Genomic DNA, 20,656 nt, shown 5'->3' with positions numbered 1-20,656 from the left:
ACTCGTATTTGTATTATCGAAATGGGTTTGTGAAGTTTGTAATTTACCAATCGCTACGTTGCACTTCTCTATATTAACTAGACGTTTTTGACTTTTCATTGCCAGTGAAAGAAAAAAATCTTATATTTGACGGAAGTTTATAGATTTATAATATTTTAGTTTTTGCATTTTTTACTGATTTTACAAGCGTACTCAATTGAAACATAGAAAATTTAAATTGTGAAAGTTACCACGTCAACATACGCGATTGAATTATCAATTTGCAGCGATTTGTGACTTGAATTCAGAAGAAAAAGTAATATGTGCATTTTGAAGGTGCGTAACAAGTATATAACAAAAAAGCAAAAACCGTAAAGTGAAAAAATTAATTCCAAAGGAGTGCAACGTAACAGACGTATAAAAGTTTATTTCTTCTGAAAAGTCATTGTAATGAAATAAAATAAAAAAGGGAAAAATTAGTTTCATAATGCGAACGCATAGGCTTCGACAGTATTCATACATATAACCGTGACAAACTGAGGTTATTGCCAGGAAAATTATATTCACCTATGTTTTCAACATATAGTGAACGTTTTTTAATCATTCATACTACCACTCCCCTATGGATGAACTTATCTCATTATTGATCATGCGACAAACTCGGGACTTCAACAGCAATAACAACACAATTGATATTTTGGAAGTCTCCGACATAGCCCGACTTACCCTACTTCCTTCCACATCCTCACCCTCACACTAACTTTTGAGCTGGCATTGGCCTCACACTCGCCCTATATATAATAACAAATAAAAATACCAGTTTATTTGGTTGACTCTTATGCGATGGCCTACGCACTTTTCCTCTTTTTCATATTTATGAGAAAAATCCATTTTCAAAGTGTATGGTATATTCTCCCGTTTCCGTTGCTCTTGCTCTTAGTGGCAACAGCAAAAGATTTAATTGTGACGAAAAAGATAATTTCCTCAAAGTGAAATAGCTGTGGAAAGCAGATTTATGTTGCAGATCTTTATAGTAGTTGAAGCAACGTAACGGCAGCGCTGTCGACGTCATTCATAGATGCATATGTACGTTCATCATGGTGACGCGATGTAAGCATTCGTGGCTATTATTTGTTGTTTTCTTTGCCATCGTCAAAACATCTAACAAATTTTCTTTGTTTCTGCTTGCAATGCTTACGTACACAAAAGCAAAGTAGTCGCAGTCACCAATTCCGTCGTCGGCGCTGGCATCAACCATCTGATTGCTGCTTTAAATTATTTTTTAGCTTTTATTATTGCAATGCGATATTGAAGTACATATGTATACAAAATACCATATATAAGCGCATATAAATATTAATATATATGTATACCGCTGCATATATTTAATATGTGTTATACTTATATAAATGCTTGTTGATTTCTTGCAATTATATACTTACATTTAATCGTTTATGACATATTCACAATTTGAAATTGAAATATTTTTTATTTCACAAAGATATCAAATTGAAATTTTATTAATAGTTGCATTAGCATACGCATCTTCTGCTAAGTTTTTCTGTGGAGGCTGTCGCTGTCGCTGCTGACGTTGACAGTGATTTTCATTTAGTATTTACTGTTCCTTTTCTTTGTAGTTTAGTGTTCATCATGTAATTTGTTCCTTTCTATGATGACCATTATTTTGCGTAAATAATTCAATGAAAATTAATATATTAAAATTTGATGCTGTTAAATTGAAAACATTTTCATTTATGAATCATTAATGGAAATTAATATGGTAATTCTAAAAATAGTTCCGTAAGTCCAAAAATACATTTTTAACGAGAGGTGGAAAAATAGAATATGTACATTCAAGTCTGTGCACATATTTATGTAAAATTTAGTATTTCCAGAATTATATGTGTTTACTTTATAATGCATTTGATAAAAACTATGTTTATACTCATATTAATATAGGTGCATATTGCACATAAAATACCACATTCACGTGAATTTATCTTCCGGAATCAACTGTTAAAAAGTAGTGCTTTACAGTGACCCCACAGCATGTATCTCTTTATATGTATATACATATGTACATAAATAAAGCTTAACATACCAAAAGTAATGAGCGTAGTAATTTCTTCAAAAAAATTAACGCATATATAGATTAAACTTTATTTTGTGTCATTGTTAAATACATACATATGTATATGTATATTTTCGTAAATATAACCATTTGCCTTATTATTTCACAAAATGTTGAAATTAAGTTTGCTGCTTTAAGCGTTTTACATATGTATGTATTAGTTTGCTGACTTACTATATGCTTTATATCCTTGATTCCTGAATAGTGTCCTTATATACATAAGTACTGAAAACTTTTTATATGACGAGATACATACATATGTATGTATCTTCACAAAATTTGTTACGGAATATTGCTTAAAGCAATGGTACAATCTCCGAAAAAATTGATCAGATCAGATTAAATCGAAGATAATGTTTTTTCTTGTTTTACGTCCATAGATAGCAACAAATAAACAGTTATTTTTTAATTTCAGAATGCCGATTCAGGCGCCTTCATGGACAGATTTCCTCTTCTGTCCCATTTGTTGCAATGAGTTTGCTGTTAATCAACGTCTACCAATAAGTTTGGGATGTGGTCACACCATATGTCGCCAGTGTCTGTCCACCTTACACAATCGACAATGTCCTTTCGATCAAGTACATTATTTTAAACAGTTTTCTGTATATAATTAATTTGCAAATAACATCTTTTACATCCATTAGACTTCCATAACAACCGATGTCGACAATCTGCCCATAAATAACGCTCTACTTCAGTTGGTTAGCACTAACACAAATACCAACAATAACAACAATGCTGGAAATATTAGCGAAAACCGATATAGCAGTAGCGGTAATGACGGGGCCTCAGGGAATGACGGCGAAACGAACACTTCCACCAGACATACACCACCCAGTGTACGTCAGCTAAGTCCTGAAGATTTAAAATGCTATAACATGGCGAACAAATGTATAGAAAGTTTGGCACTATATCTAAAATCTCTTGTTACTAATAATGGAAATTTCGGAAGTCCTCTTTCGCGTCCGATGCAACGTAAACTTGTATCTTTAGTCAATACTCAGTTGATGGAACGTGAGGGACGTGAACGTGTTTTGCGAGCTGCTCGTTCATTGGGCGAGCGTACTGTTACCGAACTAATTCTGCAACATCAAAATCCCTTGCAGCTGAGTTCAAACCTATGGGCAGCGGTACGCTCTCGTGGTTGCCAATTTTTGGGTCCTGCCATGCAGGAAGAAGTTTTAAAACTGGTTTTGCAAGCTCTTGAAGACGGTACGGCATATTCGCGTAAGGTGTTGGTAATGTATGTGGTACAACGGCTAGAACCACGCTTTCCACAAGCCTCGAAAACTAGTATTGGTCATGTTGTACAGCTTTTATATCGTGCCAGCTGCTTTAAGGTATCGAAACGTGAAGCAGACTCGTCACTTATGCAATTAAAGGAAGAGTTTCGTACTTACGATGCCCTACGACGCGAACATGATGCTCAAATCGTACAAATAGCCACTGAAGCCGGTCTACGCATAGCGCCAGATCAATGGTCTTCCCTTCTGTACGGCGACACAGTGCATAAGTCACATATGCAAAGCATTATCGACAAACTACAAACGCCGTCCTCCTTTGCACAGTCTGTACAAGAATTGGTTATAGCTCTACAACGCACCGGAGACCCAGCTAATTTATCAGGTCTAAGAATTCATCTGAAACATTTAGCCGGTATAGATCCATCGTTAGAAAGTCCGCCGTCATCATGGCAGGATGTAGCAAAAGCATTAGAATCAGTGCATGAAGTGGTAGTGGGACTAGTGGATTTCGTACAACATCACGGCAATCGGAAGCTACAAGAATGCACAACGGGTCAAACAAGTACGAATACTAAGTATAAAATAAGTTTGTGTCGAGATTTGACAGTGAGACGTAACTGTCCACGTGGCTCCAGCTGCACTTTTGCGCATTCTGAGGAAGAATTGGAAAAATATCGTGCTAAGAATCGTAAAAACACAAAGCCAGGTAGCAACGTTCCCCACTCGGTTATAGGCCCGATAACGGCTGGCAGTGTAAATAGTGCAAACAATGGCAAAAACGATTTTACATCCCATACTCATCCACATAACCATGGACACAATCATCACAATCCCCATGCTATGGTCCTATTGCATCCCGGAAATGATAATTCCGCACCAGCCTCAACGGCTACGTCTCCATTGAGATTTGACAGTCTACAATCGATGCATAACAAATTACCTCGCGGCAGTTATGGTGATGCCTCGTCATCATTGCAAACGCACGGGCCACCAGGCGCACACCATCACATGCGTTCGTTGCATCATAGTCCAATTCCCCAAAATACCGGACAGACAGTGCCTACACCCCCTACTGCACATCGTTATGACGCATCTTCTTTTGGCTCAACATTAAATTATCCCGTATCAACAACTGGAGTACCACCACGTATGCCTCAGGGTTTGTCAAACATCAATAACTCACCAATAACAATGCGAAATTCTAGCGGCGGTATACTTTCATCAAGATCTTTTCCAAATACATTGCAACCGCCGACAACGCATTCTCATCCTCCCTTACCTCCGAATATGCCTACCAATAACCCACCGAAATATCACAACAATAACAATGTGACCACATCTTTGGGCAGTCCGCTATCTAATAAGGGAATTTATAATGCATTATCTGCTGAATTTTACAATACACCGATCATGGGTACGAACACACGTGCATCCTCTTTATTTAGCAGTAATCAAACTACAGCTGCTGGAGTTGCCGGAAACAGTGGAGCTATGAATGGAAAGAATAACGCCGATATAAAAGGTGAAAAGCTCAGGTTAGCCCAAATTAGTGGCATGTGGGATCAGCACCAACATCAGCATATGGTAAATGCATCAACTAATGCGGAAATATTAAGTGGAACTACCGGACTTGGAGGTTCACCATCGCATCAGTCTGCATCACTGTACCCATCCAGCGATAAAGTGTCTATATTTGGTAAGAAAGTTAACAACGTCAACATGAATCTTAATATAACACTCAATGGTCTTGCGATCGGTGATCAGTATATGTTCAAGAATGAATACGGCGGCGCAAACGCTGTTCTCCCATCATTGCCTGGCATACCAAATAACAACAAGGATAATTTAATGAGTAATGATTTACCAACTCAACGTTCTTTCTGGAATGCCCATAATAGCAATATGGTTAGTGGTGGTAACTTTGCCGATAATACGCAGGAACGTAATACAATTGCACATAATATGAGTATAAATGCGTCACCTGGACCATTTCGTGATCGTGATAGTTTCGTACGTTCTGATTCTATATTGGATGACGATGCCGCTACTTTTGAAGTGCCTGCAACATCGGCAGGCATGGGTAGCAAATTTGGTCCCATCTGCCCAATGTACAAAGGACATAGTAGCACGGCGGCCGAAGTTTCCCACACTAATACATATCTGGATAGCTGGAGTAGTGGCGATATTCGAAATCAGACGGCAAACAAGGAACACCCATTGTTGGAGCGAAATTCTTCTGGCGACATCAACTACTCAGTATTTTCAAATGATACCGAGAACAGTCTGGCATTGCAATTTCGACAACAACTACAGCGCTCGGCAAATGGTCAGCAGCAACATCAACAACGTTTACTCCAAAATCAGCAGCAACAACAACAATCGCACAGACCATCGGCATTTGATAATTTTAATAGCATGCAAAACACGCTGCTGCCTGATTTGTCATTCAATCACAGCGGTTTAGAGAGAGATCGCACTTCCGCGGGCGAGGAAAGAGTTAACTTTGAATTAGGTTATAATGCGTTCCAAAGTATGTTGGCCAGTGCAGACAGTAATGCTAATATGGACATAGATAAGGTTGGCACACTTTCTTATTTTATATTAAAAATATATGTACATATATATATATATACATATGTAAATGGTTGGTAATTAATTATAATCAATATAGGGTTCCTCAATGTGGAGCAGTGGCATTAAATCAGCGGATGCAACTTTCTGGAATGACGCGATTTCCACAGCGGCTGCAAAAACCAAGGAATTACAGCTTCAACGGCAGCAGCAACACCAACAATATCAACAATTGTTGAGCAAAGGTCGGAACAGTGAGGAAGGCAGCATTGATAGTAGTCGAATGAGAGATATTGAGCAAGAACTTTCGGAAATCGTAGACAAAAGTTGGTCAAATGCCGATGACAGTGGTATTAAGTTGCAATAAAACTGAAAGCTATTGCAGGATCACAATAGCAGTGTATAAACCGATGAAAACGGAACAACAACTGAAGCAAATGGAGGCTCTTCATACAAAAGAAAAAATTAACAAATGTGATCATAAATTGTTTCCATAATTTACTTGCAATATTTTTGCAAAACTATACGAAGTGAATAATAATCATCGGTCGAATATTACTAAGCTGAGCAACTTAAAACATGCACAGACACTGATCCTTTTCAACGAAGGTTTATAGTTACAAAAACAATACAATTTAGATAAATATGTTTTTTGAAATGTAAAACTCACGCAAACGTGAGTGCAAAAAAACACAAGTTATCACAAGTTGAGAGGGCCAAATAACCCACTGCTGATGTCACGACATTGTAAGTGTATTTCTCTTTATTTTTAGCGAATTTCTTGCGTTGGAAACTTTCTGTGTTCTGTATAGTTTAGAAAAGTAGATAGAAGACGGCTCGTTTACGCATTAATTGCAAATTGCAATGATTAGATGTGAGCCTTCTTGTGTACTATATCGTGTAGAAAACGTGTATAGAAATGTAATACGCGAAAAACGACTAATTATTAATTGTAAATGTAAATTTTTTGTATTAGATATTCTTACAATCGATTATGAAAATGAATAGCGATACTAACAATTCTGAAGACGTGATCAATATGAAACTATATTTTATAGACATTTAATGAGAACAAAAACTCAAAAATAATATATAATATTTTTGTATAAATGCAAACACTAATCGCATGATGTCGCTTTTATGCAGCCACACTACTCTACTCTTCTTTTTTTACACATACATACATATAAGATGCCCATCAGGAAGTATATAAATAAATAAATAAATAAACAAATTAATAACAAAATTACTTAACATTTATGCGACAGCGTATTAGTGCTTGGCCCACTGCTTTTACTTCTCTGACTGACATAGAAAACGTCACTATTAACTAAAAACAAAAAATATACATATATATACAGAACAGCGTCTTCGCTGAGGTGAACTTATTTTCCGCTGGGCAAATTAACATACACACATAAAACACAATATTATAACAAAGAATACATTTAATATAATTAAATTTAAAATTATTATATACAAGCATATATCTACTATATATTATATATTTCTTAAAGAAATTTAAATTACGCTATTGTGCGATGTAAGCTGAGATCATAATATGACAATGATAATTTTTTGATGAAATTGATGTTTTTAAATAATTACCTTTTTGTCTGATAAATATGATTATGAAATAGAAAATTTATACATAACAAATTTATAAAACAAACGTAAAATAATAATAAAAACTCTATGTATATATAAACTGATTATATATGTATGTATATGTACTATACTTGATAAATATCGACAAATGCGTGAACAAAACGATGTTGTTTGTTTTTTACATTGCTTTTATCATCCGTTAATAGTCCTACGCGTTTAGAATTCTTTTTTTTTTTATTGCTAGTTCGATTATGATTCTGATTCTAATTGTATTTGTAATTGTTACCTATTCGTAGGCGTTTAAAGATTGCTCCTATTTATTATTATAAATATGTATGTAGAAAATGAAAGAAACTATGTAGTTGTAATATAACTCAAATTAAATATAAATAACATGAACATAAATATAATTTGCTATTATGCAAGCTTATGTCTCGCCCTGTGTGAGCTAAACAAGCCGATTGAATTAAAGCATATAAAATGTTCATGTATTTGTGTATACGCAAACATTTAATATTATATATTAAAAGTCGTGTGAAAATCACTCAAAAAATATAATTCATTGTTTAAAATTCTAACTAATGTTATTGTCCATATACTGAGCTTTGTTAAAATTTCCCAAAATGTATCAATAGTTAGTTCAAAGTTGATGAAGTTATCGAGTCTTCTACTAACCAATAGATAGAAATTAAAAGACGTTGTAAGACTATAACATGCAACAGATCTAAAAATGCCTTAAGCGGTTTTGTTTTGTATTTATTTTTTTTTTTATTAATTTCACTTCAACAATGAATGATTTATGTAATAGCTTGAGATTGTTGCTTAATTGCACTATGTAGACATTAATATTTTTAGGTTAGAATACTATAAACTCGAAACAAAAAAATATTTTGCTTCATTTTGTAATTATTCTTGTTGAACTTCATTATCAACTTGATTATGTATGTGTATTTGTGTAGCACCAAGCTAACTTATATGTGTGTTGATTTATTTTTATTGTAATAAAATGGAAAATTAAAACATTTTAAAGAAAATGTTATATTAAAAATGTGTTTAAAGATGTAATTTATCTATAACCACCACACGTACGAGTTCGCTTTGTGTCACAAACAATTATTTAAATTTTGTTTATAAATTTACCAATTGTAATAACTAACCTCAAAATTCTACAGTGCAACAGCTGCAAATGTACATACATATGAATGCATCATATTATAAATTCTAAACTTTACAGTTGAATTTTATCCTATTCTAGTTTTTTATATAGTACATTGCGTGTTGAGTTCAACAAAAAAATATATCAACATCAACTTTGAAACTCAGTTGATAAATCCTTATTTTAGCAAACAACTGCATGAAAATTGCATATGCATAAATCCGTATATGTTAAATGTGCGCCTTTTATTGCTAATAACGATTCTTTGTACATAATTTAATAATTCAAACTACATGTATGTATGTACACTAGAAATTAATTATTACTCGATTGGGTTCAATACTTGAGACCCGTAAAGTAGTTTCTTTAATTTTCGATATATACAATTTTTTTTTATAAAAAATCAACAAAAAGTGTATTGTGAATGTAGTATTTAATATAATATATATTTTAGTATATTATAATAAAATAATGCATAGTTAAAGAGATGAGTGCAAACAAATAAATAAATAAATGGTGTGTACCATTAATGCTAACGCATATTGCTTACTACATAGTCAATAGTAGTACTACTGACTAATTTAATGAAACTGATATTCATGAGTTTTGTGCATACATACGTGTATGCACACTAAACAAAAACACCAAGATTAAATTGAAATCAAAGCACTAGAAATTCAAGTTTTATTCCACAGGCTGTTTTATCGCACAATGTGCTGCCGTATGCGTTTTTTTCTATATAACCTAAGAAATATTTTAAGTGACAAAGTTAAATTTTGCTTAATTTTTATTTATTTTATTTTTACTTATACCGAAGTATACTAAAATACAGCTGTTTGTGCATTGTAAATGATACTTAGCTTTGTAAATCTGTATTTATGTGTAATAGTGCCCAACACATTAGCACATAAGCGAGTTTAATTTTTTTATATTAAAATATAACAATCAACTTTAGTTTACTGTAAACAAAAAACAATAATTTTTGTACTTAATATCAATAAATACAGTCTATAACATTTAAAGAAGTTTGTTTCAAAGTTAAAGAATAGCTTATATTTTTTATAGCAACTTGTTGCAAAGAATAATAAACTTTTAAAATATACTCCAATTCACTTTATGGTTGCTGGCTTTTTTGTTTATTTTTATTTATTTTATTATTATTTTTTTTTTATTATTATTTTTTTTATTTGTAATATTCTTTTCTGCGTACGGTGCACGTGCAGTGTGGTGTAGATATAACTTAAACCCAATGGGTTCATAAAGAAATAAAAAAAATAAATATGATTTAAAGCATTAAAAAAACTTAACTTATTGTTTTAAATATACAATGAAAAAACAACAAAAAACATTTACATACACAAATTTATATTTAAATATACAATATACTGAATGATTGTTGAGAGAGAAACAAATCTACAACAAGGTCAAGGGAAATGTAAATGACTTTAGTAATTTATAAAGAAATACAATGTAAATAATAGTTGAAAACATAAAACATACAATACAACACTGAACAAATCAAAACAACACAATAATAAATAATTACAAACGGAAATGCATCGTACATTTTCAAACTGTGCATTTCTAACTGTCCTGCAATTCATAGAAAATAAAATAGTTTTATCAATGCTGCGGAATTTTCTTTAGTTGTACGTTAGCTATGCAAGGTTAAGACACTAAAAGTGCATTTTTTTGGTAAAAGAAATATGGTATTTTCAAAATTCAATACAATTGATGTTAAGAAAACAAAAAAAAAAAAAACGTTTGATTATTTTATGAATATTATTCATAAATATGTTTTAAAGCATACAATTTGTATGTTTTTGTTTTTACGATCTAACAACAAATTTATTTTAGAAATATGTATAACAATCAAGTCTACCAACATATGTATGTATGTATTACTTTAGTTTTTTTATATGTACAAAACACATAGCAAATATATTGCATAATATGGCAACAAATAAAAGAGAGTATACTGCAAAGAATTCGAACTAAACGAAATTACGACACCTTAATTAAATAGTTGACGATGAATATGTAATTTAAATATGTTTTAAATTCTATTGTTAAACAATTTGGTATGTCAAAATGCTAATTTTGTGCTTTAAGACTTGAAATGTGCAATAATCAAAAATTTTACTACAAAAATTACATAACTAACTTTTCTGTTTACATAGAAATTCATATCTGTTATCAAATAAAAAAACAAAAGGAAGCATAAAACATAATATATTTTCTTTTATTTTCTTAAACATTATTATTAAAAGGTTTTGTATGTTTTATTTGTTATATTACTTCTTAATTATTACATTTCAACAATATTTCTTGTAATGTACACACTATAAAATAAGTTCCAGTTGTGTAACAATTTTATTCGGCTCCATACGGATTCTATGTAGATTTGTGTGTGTAGCCGCACATTATTCATGTGTTCGATTTCGACCTTAAATATAATATACTTTTTTATAAGTGTTTGTCCAACTTCCTTGCAATTATTTTCTTATTCTAAAAGCTTGAGCTTCCATGACTTATGAGAACGTATGAAGATGCTCATGCATTGATTTCAAACAAAATATATTTGTTTTTATTCCAGCAACAAGACTCTACATAATTTGAACAAGAATACCATATTGTGAGAGAAAGTAAATTATTGTTGTCCTAAATGAATGGTCTATAATGAGCTCAAACTTAGCATTAGTATCTGTGCCATAATATTTATGATTTTGTTGTGTTCCACTACATATCCCCCAAAACGGTCACCCACAGCATGTGATTGGTGTTAAGGCAGTAAATTTGCCAGAGTATTTTCGAGTTGTACTTCTAGTTATCAATCTCCTCGTGCCTTTTTGATATTCCTACAGTTTGAAATCTTTTTCATTTTTTTTCTGAGATTTTTTTTCTGAAATTCTTTTTCTGATTTTTTTTATTTTTGCTGATTTCTATTTTATTTTTTTAATTATTACTAATTATTACTTATATCCCGCACTTACAAGACAAATGAATTAATAACAGTCTATATGTATTGACAAATATTAACAAAACCTTAACAAATCACATTTTTCAAATTATGTGATTGCAATAGTTTATGATGTTAAGTTTGTATGTATTAAGTGTGTATGACAGCAAACATAAACAAATTGCATAAAATTTAAATATGTGTACATTATAAAAACAAAACTGACTTGCGTTAAGTAACGTAAATAACTAAATATTAGAAAAATAATTGGAAAAATTTCAACTTGTGATGTGAAATTTAGAGTTAACATAAACTATTATAACAAACAGCTTGGGAGAGTTTATTGAAATTTAATATACGAGTATTTATAATTGTAAGTGAATCAAAAACATACATATATGCGGGCATGATAATTTTCGCAGCGGTGGCAACCAACAACCACTGCAATTGGTAATAGAAACCAAATGATATATATAAAATGTGAAAAAAACAACCTTCTGCATAATTATAATAATTACATTAGAAATATATTTACATATGTATGTATGTCAGTGTGTAGTCGCCATTTTTATTGTAATATTTACATAGTATCATTGTGTGTGTTTTTCTTCAACATCAAATAAATGCAAACGATAGTTCTCGATATTGAAATTTTCAGCAATCAGCTAAGGAACTATTAAAGAACAAAAAAACATGAATACTAGCGTTTAAATTACATATATATTGATATGTATTTATTAGTTGAAACATACATACCAATGAAACGCTGCTTGATGTGCTCTCTTTTCTATACATCCATATAAATAAAGTTAATGTCCACTTACACATTTGTACTACACATAATGCAAACTGATTAAACAATTAATTTAATTTATTGTGAATGCAGTCAACAAAAAATTAGAAAAGTTTATATTGATACATAAGCATGAGCGTGTCCATAACTTTCAAGTTCTTTTTTTATTTTTGCATATGCGCTCTTAAGTTTCAGTCGTTGCCCTAAAAATAGTATACAATGTACACAAGCACTTTATTTTAACTTTAAACAATGCCTTGATCATTTACTCTATCCTTACATTTCTACTGGAATTTTTTTTTTCTTTTGCAATAAATTTGCTATGTCGAAAGCAAATTTACCAACAACTTGAATAATAATATTCAAATCAAAAGTTTCCCTCTGCTCAAAAGTTTTAATAATTTTTTAATTTTTTAAAAGTTATAAGCAGTCAAAGTTATGCATCCAGTATTAATACAGTACACCATGTCGTATGAGCAACACAGAATGTATACATAAGTCACCTGTATGAATGCTCAATATGTTTGATGTATAACTTTGCGTATTGCCTTTAAAATAATGTTTTTATGGAAAATTTAATAAACATGTTTTGTAGATCAGAAAATAGTGTATTAAAGTAACAGTTTTTCAAAGTTATTAATTTTCAGAAAAAAAAATTATGCATGGAATAATTGAAACAAGGTTTAGATTGAAAATAAATAAAGAGGTTGTTTACATTGGATCCGTTTTTTAAGGCAAAAACTGAAACTTTTGCAAAGAATAAAAAATATCCAGGAAAGTAAGGAACACCGTAATCACCATAGACTCAAAACATTAGGAAGGACACTTGTGATAGCAAATAAATGCAAGAAACTGTTCGAGAATTTCAATAGAAGCATAAATTTGTAGGCTATTTTTATCAACTTTTAGACTTCTCAAAACAAAATTCAGAATATGCTGCACAAAAGTGGCTATGAATCCTTAAAGATGTTAACATTATCATTGATTTCGTAGTTTTCTCAAGATTTTTCAAAATATGTAAAAATTTGAGCGACATTGGAACAACATCGGGTCTACAACTATAAAAACAAAAAATACAACAATATGCGTAATGGAATGTCTAGTGAAAATCATATAGATCATATTACTATGTTATGCCAATGTTATTAATATATTTTAAACACAAAAACTATATAACTTCTATGCATGACTGTCATATGGCTGAAAAATGAGTATACCTTGCTTATACCTTAAGGTCTAAAGGCTTAAGTGTGTAATTTTCAAAGCAACCAAACCAACAACGCCGTAGCTGATTCTATAAATTATTTTTGACGACTTTTATTTATTAAATTATGTACGCTTCATTTCGCTCAATTAAAAACACACGCGCCTACTTTACTACAATATTCACAGTCGATAGTAGAATACACAAGACAATCATTTCAGAGAATATGAAACAATGCTTGCAACAGTTTTACACAACAAATACTAACTGAATTCTAAAATAAAAATGAGAATACAAAATAATAATGAGATAGATGTTACATGTTCATAAACTAGAGCGCTTCATACATTTGAAAAAATAATTTTTTTAATTTCTTTTTATTGAGGCTGTGTGATTATTTGCTATTTTTCGGTGCCTAATAATTTAAAAAAATATAATTTGTGCAGATAATTACGATTAAAAGGTTTCTGTGGGAAAATATTTTTTGAAGAAAAACGAAATAACCAAAAACATTAATTATAATTATAATTATTATTTTTTTTTAGTTGAAATTGAAGAATAAAAATTAATAAAACGCAATCAAATGTCAATTTTAAATTATTATTGTTGTACAGTAAGAGATTAGAATTTGAAAAAAAATTAATTAATTATATTTAATTTTTTAATTAATAATTAATTTAATCAAATAAAATGGAGATTAAATTAATTAAAAAAATTAAATACGTATTATTAAATAATTAATTATTATTTGTAATGAAAACTAAATTAAAATTATTACATTTAATTAAAATTTTTAAATTAGTAATATTTAATTTTTTTTAATTATTAATTAATAATATTTAATTTTCATCATCTTATTTGATTAAATTGAATAAAATTTAAATTAAAATTAAAAAAAGAAAAAAATAAAAAAAAAATATAATAATAATATTTTTTTTAATTCTAATCACAACAATAACAATATAAAATTGACATTTGACACTTTTTACGTAATTATTTATTATTATTTAAAAAAAATTACTGAAAATTTTTCTCATAAAATTCTTAAACAACCAAGCAACTCAATATCCACAACAATTTCGAATAAACACAAAATAGCTCAGCCGAATTTTATTTCCTTATCACTTAATATACATACATACATAGATATACATAACATAACATTAGGGATTACTCTATCTACATTAGTGAATAACAATTTTTCCATGAAGCTATGCAAACAAGTGAGCAACTCAAATATAATGTTACATTTCTTATAACGGTAATTATAGAAAAATAAAACAAAGCAAAAACCAAAACATGAAGAAATTGAAGTGAATCAAGAAAGTCTGTAAACGATCAAGAAATATCCCACTGAATAGCATGTATGTATGTATAAAATCAATAGTAGATACGCTGTATTTAGCATTGTCGGAAAACGATTAAAAACCAGTATATTTAACATTTATATATATATAGATCCAACTAACCTATATGGAAAACGTATACACTTTAGATTAAAAGAAAGTAAATTACATACATACGTGTCAAACACATTTAAGCATGCTTTTGTGTATAATAAAAATAAAACACTAAATATTATTACTATTAAATTTGCTTCTTGTTAAAACTATGACATGAGAGAAAATTAATTAACAAATTGCATATGTACATATGTATAATGGTAATAACAAATACAATTCATTATATTACGAATGGAGTTTCTCATACTTTCTCGATGTCTAAAATATCGTAAACCATTTACAAATATGAAGAGAAAAAAAATCAGGAAATGTTTTTTCTTACAAAAATACCAACATTTTGTTTATGCCTAGATTTTTAAGCACAAAAATAATTAAAAAAAAGAAATAGTGAAGAAAAACGAAATACGAGAATTATTCTAATCTAAAGAAACAAGTCGAATTAAATGACTGCAATCATTCAAAAAATCACTTATTTAGGTGTGTATGCCTGCATATGAGTCAGACCAATATACATACATATATACATGTATGGGTGTATGTAGTTATGGACTTTAGACGTTTAAAATTATACTATTATGTGATAATATGACATCATAAGTAGAAGCAAAGGCGACAACAACAACAAACATCCAATACAATATTTGCAATAATCGAATTGTTGCTTTGTTATTTTCAGCTGCTAACTGTATGTTACATTCTGTATAGCGTACGTGTTGTTATATATTACGCTGTATATATGTACATATGTACATATAGGTAAAGTGGAAACGAATATGCAATTGATGCGCGACGCCGCGGCACAATTTTGGTCGAAAGCTTTTTTGCTAATTCAAAATATGTATATATGTATGTATGTATGTATTTGCAGTATTATTGTATAAAAATGTACACTACCAAAAATTACTACTGATTATATTAATCACAATTACTGTATGCATTAAAGAAATTATGCTAAATCACAATATATTTTCCTTCGTTGAAGAAAAACATAAGAGATAGCCAACGATTTTTTATTATAACATTTTATTGGATCTTATATAGATATTGAGAGTACATAGTATATGTGGTACATAAATTAGTATGTCATCATGTATGTATACATATATAAATTGTCTTGGTTTTCTACTCCGAACGAAGCTTCATTTTTGCTTTCCTCAAATGTATAACATTTAGAATTCCCAATTTAATTTTTTTTTTTATTTTTTATATATTTTAAACTAATTTCAATTTTTTTATTTTTATGTACATATATATTTTAAATTCATTTTAATTTTTATATATTTTAAGCAAATTTTAAATATTATTTGTTGCGATATTTATGTACATATTAAGTGCTGATTAAACAAATGTACGAGTTTAAATTCAAATTATTTATTTACTGTATTATTTTTAAATAATTCATTTATTTAAGCTATATTAAGCTGCAGCACATTAAAGTCTAATTTTTAAATATATCCTCGGGCAGTGCGGAAACCACACCCAAATTAACTGTCAACACAATATTAGTGTCTCCATCAACACCATTACTACCGTTATTATCGCCCTGCTGTATATTCATATTATCTGAAGTTGTTGTCGCCGGATTGCTTACATTGTGTTCATCCGCCACGCGTTCGTGTTCGCTAAGCATATCAACGGCGGCATTGAGGGCGCAACATCATTTGTCCCACAGACCCAACTCCCGCATCTTGGTCTGAAAGTAACGTTCCAATGAATTAGCGCAACGATAATATTCAGTTTCCGGTGAATTGTAGAAACGGCAATTCGAGAAAATACGCGCCATATCGGCCATAAAGAGCCGACGTGTTACATAATATCCTTGCTTGAGGCGTTCACCCATAGTTTTAAGATCCATCGGATATTTAATGTGATCATAATAGTCGGGTACTTCAGCCGCTGGTACTGGACGTAGGAACGGCCACGCGGCTTGATGCTGGCGCACCGACTGTAGAACGGCAGTAAAGGATGCCGCAAGTTTTTCTGGGTCGGAAGATTCTTCTAGTGGACGTGAAGTGCGTTGTGCACGCATTTGTGGTTTCCAACCGATCTCACGTAATCCGGGTATCGATTCAACTGGTATGGAACGTAATCCCTCTTTGAAGCAAGTTAAACCAGGACGCACTTTTTGCACCTCATTGTGGCGTTGTGCTATTAATTCTTTCAGAATTTCGCTCTGCTTTCTTATAACTATTGGGTAGAGCAAACAAAAAATATAAATAATTATCTAAGTAAAAATGAGAGAGATTTTAAATTACCAGAAATAAATTGTGTGTTCACAATGCTTGGGTGTAATTCGCAATGCATTAGCGTGGCACCATCATATTCCTTTATGAAACCAGCATAGACCGGTCGAGCTAATTTTATATCCTTGGAGAAACCTTGCTTCTTAAAGTAACCAATAGCATCACAGTCAGCATAGGTCAGCAAATGTCGTATGCCATGTTTGATGCTGTAGTCTTTTAAATGATTCATTAAATGTGTACCATAACCCTTGACTTGTTCGGACATGGTAACGGCGCAAAATACTATTTCGGTGAAACCCTGACTAGCGAAAGGACGAAAGCAAATGCCGCCAATGGGTTGATTTTCCTTTATAAGTGCCAATGTTTTGTGTTTTGTGTCAAATACTAATTGACTGATGTATTCACGTGGCATTTCGGGTAGTTGATAGGCAAATACTGCTTGTAGTCCAATAAGCCAAAATATTGTCTGTTTATCCACTTGTTTTGTTAGGGAATTTCCGACTACATGAAATTCAATGGCTCGTTGTTGTTCCTCTGCTTTAACATTTTCATCGCGGGAAACATTGACCGGAAATAAGATTTCTGATTTATTGATGGCCTTTGATTCTGAAATTGCTTTCATAGCACGCACAACGGTTTCATCAGAAAGGTCCTCAAACTGACATTCGCTGAAATGCAGATTTTCAACAGATGGATTAGTTAGTTAAAAAAGGTAACTGAAACTGCATTTTTATTATATTCAAAACAAATCATGTGAAAGAATTTTATATTATACAATATGCGCATGCAATCGATTTAATTAAAATACATCAAATAACTAATTAAATATTGCATGCACAGTTCGCCTAAAAGCATGTTTTAAATTTGACTACATAAACCCGTTTGTGTGCCAATCTTCTGCATTTCGCACAACGCCGCCAATTGAACTTATTACTCATAAAAAAGTCTTAATATAGGAAACGGAATAAAAAAATAGTACTTCGTACGATGACAAGGTATTCGTATCGGCGAAAAAACACAAACAAAAAACAATTTCATTTGTTGCCGACTGTTTTGTGTCACTATAAACAATTTCTTTTCCAGTTGTGCACAAAGCAGCTTAAATTACGGACGTGCACGAGCGGTCGCAATCAACACAATATATCGTTATTCACATTAAGTTCATACAATATGTATAAAGAAAACACATTTACTGCATTTACTTTTAACGTTGACTGGTCAGTTACATTTTATTAAAGTCTAAAAATCCTTAATCTTTTTTTGAGTGTATCCATATACGTACTTAATTTGTATACATTGTTCGATTCATGTGTTAATCGAGAATTGTGAAATAGAAAATTACACATGCACTATTCGTGCTCACAGTCTTCTTCAAAAAAAAAAGCATATGCATATAATAAAACAAACACTTAAACTTATTTTCTGCTATTTCCTCGATTTACCATCTGCAAGTCACAATTACTAAAATTACTTTTATAGTTATATATATATGTATATATATATTAATTAGTCGGTTACGAACGTGCCGGCAAAAACTTACCCACTGACACGATCAATGCTTTCCTTTTTGGCTCTTTTATGTGCGGGTTCTCCAGTGCCGGATCGCTTACTGCCAGTTGCCGCTCCAGTACTCGCTTCTTGCTGACGTTTACGTTGTTGTATTATAAAAGCTGTTGATGGACGAAATCCTTGATCCCAAATCGGCGAGTCGTCTTTCAGTAGTTCAGCTTTTAGCGCATCTAAAAATTTGGGCATTTGCGTTATAATTGATCGTTTATCAGCTGGTAAGCGATCTCGTTCGGAAGAACATTTATTTCTTAGCTGCTCAGCCATATACTTGAATATGGTACGCAGTAAGGTGCGCCCAAACACTAGCGATGTTTCAAAATGACGCAAAGAATTGCAAAAAGCGGGCACATGGCAAAACACTAGCCATCGCGTATAATTAATTTTATATGTTGAAGCATCTTCATGCGTTAATCCAGAGCGACGCATTGATGGTGGTTCGAAGTTGTAATGATTTAAAAAATTAAGAAATGTTTTCGCCACTTCTGTCATTGTCTGTAGTTCAGTTTGACTTAAATGGTTGTACTTATAGAACACGAACGATGAAACGGCTTTTGCAATGCATGGCGACTCGAATGGTGGATCGCCCAGGGGTCCATGAATAACTGCTTGTTGACGACTAAGGACACATTGACGCAAGAGACGAAATAAATACAGATAAACTTTTTTGGTATCCTCATCTTCTACGCGTTGCATTGACATGAACAAATTTTCCATGTCTATTATAGCACCCAGAAGTTCGTTCATTTGAGAACCAGATATGCCATCCAGATGTGCAATATGATTTTGTAGAGGATGTCTACAGCTGCGACATTCTTCGGTGAATTCAGGGCAATATGTTGACGATTCCACATCTCTATGGCGATTTTCTTGAGGAGTTTTCCATCCAGTACAACGGCAGCATTCGCTCTGGCAAGAAGAGTACATAGATAATTTTGCCAACTTCTGGGGAACAGGCAAGTTAAAAACTTTTTGTTTTCGCAATTGAATGCGTTGTAAGCTATTTTGGCGTGTTCCTTCCGGAGGGCCATTATTACTACCGTTTGGGTTGTGACCTGGAGTAGCATTTACGTTTCCGGATCCGGATGTTTGTTGATTATTTGCAATATTAGAATTGCTCCCTCCTCCATTGGCATTACCTCCACCGTCAGTTGCATCTTCCTTTAGTGTTATCAGTGCTCCGCCAGACATAACAAATCGGTTCGACTTATTTCAATTTGTTTATTGACGGTGGTTACCAATGCTTTGGAAGACTTTGACAAAGTGCAATATCTCGATCAGCAATTTCACAATTCAGAAAGAGTGTAAACAAAGACAAAAAGTCGTTTGTGTGAATGTATTGATACAGCTGCCGAATACAACTTCGGCAAATCTTACTTCCACCTCAATTTTTTATTAAAAGTCTCAACGTTACGCTTTGTCTCACCGACACCTTTTTAATTTTTTGTTTGGAAAATTTTATTACAATTTTTTTTTATTTTCTATAATATTAATATTTAACACCAAAAATGTTTATTTTAATTTCGTTTCGCAAAGTAACTAGCTCATTTATTTTGACGCACACGAACCTGAAAACGAAGTGAAATGATGCAGTATTGCCAGCCGCAAAAGTTTTATATACAATTATTATAACAGATTGTGAAATTATATGAATTACTGTATATATAAGTTAAGAAAAAATTACTTACGATATCTTAATTGTTTGTTAGATAAATAATAATTTATATATAAAACATTAT

At 31.5% G+C, this 20,656-nt stretch overlaps 2 protein-coding genes across 2 annotated transcripts; one reads left to right on the top strand and one right to left on the bottom strand.

Annotated features, from left to right (window-relative positions):
- The first annotated feature begins 53 nt into the window (after positions 1 to 53).
- On the top strand, positions 54 to 10,920 carry LOC105225290 (roquin-2). Its single transcript, XM_011203688.4, has 4 exons — positions 54 to 315; positions 2,526 to 2,688; positions 2,755 to 5,931; positions 6,026 to 10,920. The coding sequence occupies exons 2-4, from the start codon at positions 2,527 to 2,529 to the stop codon at positions 6,290 to 6,292; spliced, it is 3,606 nt and encodes a 1,201-aa protein (XP_011201990.3). The 5' UTR covers positions 54 to 315; position 2,526; the 3' UTR covers positions 6,293 to 10,920.
- Positions 10,921 to 16,189: 5,269 nt separating this feature from the next.
- On the bottom strand, positions 16,190 to 20,466 carry LOC105225292 (histone acetyltransferase KAT2A). Its single transcript, XM_011203689.4, has 3 exons — positions 18,892 to 20,466; positions 17,364 to 18,019; positions 16,190 to 17,295 (listed from the first exon to the last, which is right to left on the bottom strand). The coding sequence occupies exons 1-3, from the start codon at positions 20,106 to 20,108 to the stop codon at positions 16,766 to 16,768; spliced, it is 2,403 nt and encodes an 800-aa protein (XP_011201991.1). The 5' UTR covers positions 20,109 to 20,466; the 3' UTR covers positions 16,190 to 16,765.
- Positions 20,467 to 20,656: the final 190 nt, after the last annotated feature.

This window comes from Bactrocera dorsalis, unplaced genomic scaffold (assembly GCF_023373825.1).
Source record: "Bactrocera dorsalis isolate Fly_Bdor unplaced genomic scaffold, ASM2337382v1 BdCtg130, whole genome shotgun sequence".
Classification (NCBI taxonomy): domain Eukaryota; kingdom Metazoa; phylum Arthropoda; class Insecta; order Diptera; family Tephritidae; genus Bactrocera; species Bactrocera dorsalis.
The sequence above is the reverse complement of the archived record's forward strand: the minus strand, read 5'-3'. Positions and strand labels throughout refer to the sequence as shown.